Below are 8,112 nucleotides of genomic sequence, written 5' to 3' on the forward strand. Positions count from 1 at the left end.
TCTCTCTACTCTCTCTTCTCTCTCTCTCTCTCTCTCTCTCTCTCTCTCTCTCTCTCTCTCTCTCTCTCTCTCTCTCTCTCTCTCCATATAGATTTAGATATTCTTACCTTTTGAGCAACATTGTCCAAGGAATTTAATAAATAGTATTGGTCCTGAGATAAACATACCTGGGAGCAAATCAGCAAGAAAAAACAATTATAGAAATGAAAGGTTAGGTTCTCAACCCCCACATTCCCATATCAGTTTCTTAAAATAGTTGTAATCACCACATAGGACTTCTGGGTGGAAATATTTTCTTTCTAAAGTTGAATCTACAAATGAGATGCTTAGTTTAACTTCATTCCATTTTTGGTAGATAGATGTATCACAGAATTATTGAATTTAAGCATTGGAAAGGACATTAGCATTCATCTCATCCATCCCCTGCACAAAAGGAATCCACAGTGTGATATACAAGACAAGTGGCCTAACTAACCCTTTAGAAGGTAAAGGGACAAATTTGCCGAGAGAAAACTTGGTATATTAAATAATGTGTTCATGCTTTCCTCATGAGCCATCATGGTTATAGCTTAGTCACATTTTAAAAGGGCACTAAAATATTCCTTTAACATAAACTTATTTTGAGCTGTGGAGAAATAACTCCTAGAGAATTAAAACTTTAATCCAATCCTATTAATCAACCAATCAGAAATACTTTTTAAAGCTCTTATTGCATATCCAGGCATTGTGCATGGGTTCATGGAAGTATATGAATAAGTTAAGAGGGCAGTATAATAGGGCAGTACCCTATTATAATTGGTAACTCTTCTATTTTCCCATCCAAAGACTACAAAGAAAGGGAAAACCAACAAACAAACATGGTTTCTACTCTTAAAAAGCATATATTTTAATGGCTCCAAAATATTTACATAAAACAGTTTGTTCAAGATAGATATAGAGTAGATGGAAAGTAACTTTTGAGAAGAAGACTAATTATAGGGAGAGAGGAAATGGGAAAGAAAAGGAAGTCAAAGATTCTAGGCTGAGCTGAACTTGGTGTCAGCAAGACCTAGGTTCTTCTGACATTTGCAAGCTGCATGACTATAGAAAAGTCAAATACCTCTCTGAGAATCCTGAATTTCCTCATCTGTAAAAAATGCAAGGTAATTACCTATATTATTTACTTCACAAGGTGGCTTTGAGCCTCCACCAAGGTAATGTGTATAAAGAACTTTGAAAACTTAAAGTACTGTATAAATGTCAGCTATTATTATTAAATGTTATCAGGACACGTTAATGGAAAAGTTATGGAGTATAACATGGAACTCTCCTGCCCACTTAGTTCACTAGATCTTGGCTGAATCCAAAATCTTATCGGTGTGTCTATGCCTACCACAAGTGTATATGGTATATCCTGCATACCTTCTTATCCTGTACAATTTTCCCCATTCTTTCTTCTAAATCTTCCATAGTGGATCTATACAACCTACACAAGTTCTTCCTTTTGTTCTTTTAATATGTCTTGATACTAATTCATCATTATTCCTTGGTTATCCCTCATCACAAACATGAATTATCCATTTCCTTTTTTCAGTCATGAATATACTGGATGTCATCATTTCTATCATTTCTTCCATTTAAGTCATTATTGGACAGAGGCAGAACCTGGTTAAACATGCCATATGTCTTTCTATTGTCCTTTGAGCTGCTGGTGATTTTCATTCTTTAGAGATCCCAATGTTCCATGATCCATGACCATATAACATCAGAGGAGATCTTTGGTTTTTAAAAGATGGGTTTTTGATAGTGAAAATAGTATGAGAGTACTAAAAGTGCTACGTAGTTTGCTAAGTGTATAGACAAGCATTCCTCCTATTCAATTCTGAACTCAGATGAAGCATCAATGATTGATATACATACATACATATGTATGTACATACATGTATGGGTCTGGGTATACTTAAATGCTTGCCTATACTGAGCAAACTAGGGAGTACTTTCAGTGCTCCCAACTATGTTTATTGTCATAAAACCCATCTTTTTGACACCAAAGATCTACATAGACACATCTACATACGTGTATATACCCCCACACATATACAATGCACACATGTCCACAAATCCACACCCATATGTACATACAACAACACATACATTTATCTGTCTATCATTATGTCATCTGTGTGTATGTGTGTATAAATCTATATTCCTTGAAATGACTCTGTATTTCATTGAGTAGGATTTCTAGTGTCCTATCTCAATATTTGGTGAATAGTTGAACAATTATGTTTATGGTCAAATTTTAATAACATCTTTTATGATTTTAAATATGGTTGGGAAATATCTTGTTGGAGGATAGCATTTTGTTTTGCTGAGACAAAAACTATTTTGAATTCAACAAACAAAAATGTAGATTGATCTTATACTCTCTACATCAATATTTTTCAAACTATGTTGTAATAAACTTTGAAACACTCAAAATATTTTAATGAATCTTATATTGTTTGTTAATAGGCATTAAAAGAAGAATCTTAGAAGATTTGATTATAAGGATTCTACTATTCCAGAAAAGTTTGAGAATCATGGCTCTTCTTTTAAAAAATGTATTTTTTATTTTTATACCCTTACTTTCTGTCTTAGAATCAATACTCTATATTGATTCCAAAGCAGAAGAGTGGTAAGGCCTAGGCAATGGGGTTTAAGTGACTTGACCAGGGTCACACAGCTAGGAAGTGTCTAAGGCCATATTTGAACCTAAGACCTCTGGTCTCTAGGTCTGGCATTTAATTCACTGAGCCAACCTGCCCCATATTGCTCTTCTTTACCTCTCAGTACATTGTTTGACTGTGAAGATGCCTACCAAAAACTTGTCTCTTCCTTTCTCATTTTTAAAAGAACAATACTGATATATACATAGGCCATTATCAGAGAGATTTTATAGAAACAATATGAGATATCATTTATATAATGCTTTAAAGTTTGAAAAGCACGGTACATATGTTATCTCATTTGACTCACAACATTGTAAGATGCCTGACATTATCCCCATTTTACGCAAGAGAAAACTGAGCCTGAGAGAGATTAAAGTGACTTAATCAGTCTCACAGTAAGGAAGTACCTGAGGCTGTATTTGAAATGAGATCCTCTTGACTCTAAAATCAATGCTCTTACCTTCTCTGCCACCTAAATGCCTGAGAAAGCAAATATATGAGATGGTAATTGTTAATGTATTTCTGATGAACATTTCTGGTTAAAATATCAAGTGACTCTTCTATCCTTTTAAAAGGATAAAACTTATCCTTTAAAAAATTATTTAGAATATTTTTCCCATGGTTACATGATTCATCATCCCCACCCCCCTAACTCCTCCCTCCCAAAGCCAACAAGCAGTTCCATTGGGTAATACGTGTATTATTGTTCAAAACCTATTTCCATGTTACTCATATTTGCAATAGAGTGATCTTTTAACATCAAAACCCTAATCACATCCCTATCGCACTATGTGGTTGATCATATATTTTTTTAATGTATGTCTGTTTCCACAGTTCTTTTTCTGGATGTGGACAGCGTTCTTTCTCCTAAATTCCTCTAGATTGTCCTGGATTCTTGCATTGCTGCTAGTAGAGAAGTCCATTTTGTGCGATTGTGCCACATTGTATTTGTCTCTATGTAGAACATTCTCCTGGTTCTGCTCCTTTTGCTCTGCATCAATTTCTGGAGGTCATTAGAATTCACATGGAATTCCTCCAGTTCTTTATTCCTTTGAGCACAATAATATTCCATCACCATCAGATGCCACAATTTGTTCAGCCATTCCCCAATCAAAGGACATTCCCTCATTTCCTAATTTTTTGCCACCATAAAGAGCGCAGCTATAAATATTTTTGAACAAGTCTTTTCCTTTATTTTCTCTTTGTGGCATAAACCCAGCATGCTATGACTGAATCAAAAGACAGGCATTCATTTAAAGCCCTTTGTGCATAGTTTCAAATTGCCCTCCAGAATGGTTAGACCAATTCACAACTCCACCAGCAGTGTGTCAGTGTCCCAATTTTGTCACATCCCCATCCAACATTTATCACTTTCCTTCTCTGTCATATTGGCTGAATCTATCCTATTAAAAACATCTTTGAAAGCATACACATTTCATTCATATGGATTATTTATTTTTTTAAAATTCTGTTGATTCAAAGACTAAATACTTTGGATTACTTGACATCTAAAGATTTACTATAGCTTCTGGGGACCGGACTGGCGTGCCTCCCAGCCTGAGACCTCCCTCCTCCCTTACCCAAGATGGCGAAGCTCAGCCCTGGGTTGGGGGGGAGGCAGGAGGGGCCCTGGGCTCGAGGGCATGTGAAGCACTCCAGGCCTCGAGCTCCTCAGGGGTCTCACCCTGGGGGGCACCCGCCCGAGGTTGCTTGCCCTTCTTAAGATCAAGTGTGTCAACAGCAAGGACTTTCCCTCTGGATTCCCTTCCAAAATGCAGCCACTGCCATTACCAACCTCTACAAAGAAAGCATGGATGCCCATCAAAGAAGTTTTGATCTAGGAATTCAAATTGGCTATCAGCAACACAATAAGGATGTGTTAGCATGGGTTAAAAAACGCAGAAGAACTATTCGTAGAGAAGACTTGATCAGCTTCCTCTGTGGAAAAGTTCCTCCTCCACGAAACTCAAGAGCTCCCCCAAGACTAACTGTAGTATCCCCTAATAGAGCTACTTCAACAGAAACTAGCTCATCTGTAGAGACTGATTTGCTACCCTTCCGTGAAGCCATAGCCCTGCATGGTCTTAGTGGCGCAATGGCTAGTATAAATGTTCGTTCAAGTACTCCAGGCTCTCCCACTCATGTAAGCAGTGTATCAAATGCTAGTCGAAGGAGAAATGGACTCCATGATGTGGATTTGAACACTTTCATATCAGAAGAAATGGCACTCCACTTGGACAATGGTGTAACTAGAAAGCGTACCTCAGCTCAATGTGGCGATGTCATTACAGACTCACCAACTCAAACGCAACAGAATGATCTAAACTGCAAAATTTTCAAACCCACCATGCTGCTTGAAAGCCACTTGATCCTCAACATACTATTGAAAAGGAAACATGAAGCCATCTTCCCTTGTTCACTGTTTAAGACAAGTGAATTCAATAATGATTGCCATAAAGGAAGTTTTAGGTATTACAGTAGATGCCTCTTGTAACTATGGCTTTCTTAAACTATAATCCTAGCAGAGGACATCAGATATTGTGTAGTAGTTAGCAAGATCATCTTAGGCAAACATGTATCCGTTCCAAGGCTAAAAGTGACCTTACTTGTATTCTTAAAGGGAAAGGAAATATCAGATGTTTATTTGGTTATAGAATGCTTTTTTGTCCTTTATTTCCTGCTGTGTTGAGTATTTTGCTTCAACAGTATTTGCCAGTTGACTGAAATTGTCTAAAACATGACTAGGCATATTTGTCAAATCTGTAGGCTTCCATTTTCGCAGCACTGTACCATGCACCTAGTTTCTATATAGTAACAGTGTGCAAGTTATAAATATTGGACGGTGCCCTTTTTAGTTTTAAAAGCAGCTGATAATTCTGGTGATTGTGTGATAATGTAAACAGGTGCGATGATGGCCATGCAAATAATACTTTATATTGAATCAATATAAGGATCTTTATTGGGAAAAAAATAAAGACTTACTGTAACAAAATCAGTTCAGTTACAAGAAAGGAAGCTGTAAATTGGGATTGAGGAGAATATTTACACTAAGTATCTCTAATAATAGTTTAGGATCCAAGATATGTTTGAATCTAATGTAAACATATGCTATTCTGATGTATAATTAGTCAAAGGATATGAACAAACTTTTCTTAAAACTGTTAATAACTATATGAATGATTGCCTCAAATAATTAACAATGAGGAATGCAAACAAATAGAACTCTGAGTTTTTATATTCCACTTAGATAACTGTCAAAATTATCAAAGATAGGAGAAACTAATTTTGATTGTGTGAAAGATAGACATACAAAACACACTCTTGTTGAAGCTATGAATTGACTCAATCATCTAGAAAGCATTTTGGCCTTGTTCTAAGAGATGAAAAAGTCTATACCCTTCAATTCAAAGATCCCACTTTTAGGAATATATGATAATGTGGTCTATGCCCAAAAGAAAGATCTCAGCTACATCAATCAATTAAGACACATTTGTTAAGTGCTTTCTATGTGCTAGGTACTATGTGAAGAGTTAAAGATACAAAAAGAGGCAAAAGGAGTCCCTTCCCTCAAGGAGCTTATAATTAATTTAGGGAGATAACTTGTAAACAAATATATAAAATGCAAGCTTTATAGAGGACACAGTAGGGCCCCCTTCATCTGGTTTTGCATTGGTTTCAGTTAATAGTGGTCAACCTGAAGCATCGCAGGTCTGTGAAGAGCAGAAGTCTCCCAGAAATGGTCTCTTTTGCTTCCATCTTCACTTTTGTTTTAAGTTGTGTGGTGGTGAGAGGCTGTGGATGAAGGGAGTAAGGAGAGAGAGCACAAATATATGGAGGTCAGCAGATATTCCTTTATATTCATTATTTCATCCATCCACAGGAAGTCTTGGAATGTATTCCTCTTGGATATAGAGGCCTTACTGTAAATAGGAAACAACCAACAAAGGGAAGGCACTGGTATTGAGCTTTTGGGGATCAAATATTCATCGCAGTGCTTAAGGGAATGTCCATTGTTTGGAGAATGACTAAACAAATAGTACTTCATAAATATACTCAATGTTACTGCTCTGTGAAATTTAAAATAATAAAAATAATATAAAAATTTAGAAAAGTCTTGGAAGTATTATAAATACAGATTTAAGTCAGCAGAACCAAGAAAGCAATGTATACAATGATTACAACAATGCAAGTCAAAAGAACCACAAAAACTGAATGTGTACTGTGTAATTGTAATTACCAAGCTTGTCCCTAGAAAAGAGATAAGAAAATATACCCTGATATCTTTTTTTTAAACCATTACAAAACTGTGTATTGGCTCCAAGGCAGAAGAGTGGTAAGGGCTAGGAAATGGGGGTCAAGTGACTTGCCCAGGGTCACACAGCTGGGAAGTGTCTGAGGTCAAATTTGAACCCAGGACCTCCCATCTCTAGGCCTGGCTCTCAATCCACTGAGCTACCCAGCTGCCCCCGCCGGATATCTTCTTTGTAGAAGTTGGGGACTATGGATGTGAACACTGGCTATGTGGTCAGACTTCATGAATATGAAGCTTAGCTTTTCAGAACTCTTCCCCCAACCCTTTTCTTTTTAGTTTTTTTTTTTTTTTTTTTGTCGCAAGGGATAGATCTCTGCCCAGGGAAGTTAGGGTTACATTTGGAAACTCTAATGATACATTTTGTTTCAACATAACAGCTTAACCAAAGCCCAAATGAAATGCCCAACAAACTACATTCCTGAAAAAGCCAATTTGTTGCTTATAGAGAGGATTTTCAATGTGGTAATGTGTTACTAAATTGACCATTGTATTTTGACGTACTAATTGCTGTTGTATCATTGTACTGTAGTACTATTGCACTAATATTCTTTTGATACTTCTTTCTTCACTTTAAATCAATTCATGTAAATCTTTCCCTGTTTCTCTGCTTTGTTTGTGGTCTTCATTGCTAATAACATGGTAATATTCCATTACATTTGTGTGGTACAGGAGGTGGAGACCATCCTTCACAATGAAAATTTGGAGTCAGAGAATATGAACAGAAAAGGATGAGGTTTTTTTTATATTTCTTTCTCATGAGAAAGGGCACCATCCTTCTGGTCTGATCATGGGCAAGTAATCTTTTCTGGCTGAACCTAGTTTTTTTTTATAGGCTTTAACCACTTTCCCTCCTCCTTTCCCTATCTGTTCCCCAAAGACTGGTGAGCCAAGATTTACATTCTAAGGTTTTACCCAATCAGAAACAACACAATTACAACTTATAATACCTGTAGCATAGCATAGATGCTTGATTTAGTTAGCAAATAGTATAACCACAATTTATGCTGGGACATACTCAGGGGTGCAGCCTAGCAAAAGCAGTGTGGTTCATGATTAGGGGTTTCTAGGGATGATGCATTTGTCAGCATGCTATGAAATAGCATGTTGCTT

At 36.6% G+C, this 8,112-nt stretch overlaps 1 protein-coding gene across 1 annotated transcript in view; it reads left to right on the plus strand.

Annotated features, from left to right (window-relative positions):
* LOC123234089 (UPF0472 protein C16orf72-like) overlaps window positions 1–5,014 on the plus strand; it is a 9,160-nt gene extending 4,146 nt beyond the window's left edge. The window contains 2 exon segments of the mRNA XM_044660035.1: window positions 4,415–4,991; window positions 4,993–5,014. Coding sequence (XP_044515970.1) covers window positions 4,415–4,991; window positions 4,993–5,014 — 599 coding nt within the window.
* Window positions 5,015–8,112: the final 3,098 nt, after the last annotated feature.

The sequence above is a fragment of the Gracilinanus agilis genome, chromosome 2, assembly GCF_016433145.1.
Source record: "Gracilinanus agilis isolate LMUSP501 chromosome 2, AgileGrace, whole genome shotgun sequence".
Classification (NCBI taxonomy): domain Eukaryota; kingdom Metazoa; phylum Chordata; class Mammalia; order Didelphimorphia; family Didelphidae; genus Gracilinanus; species Gracilinanus agilis.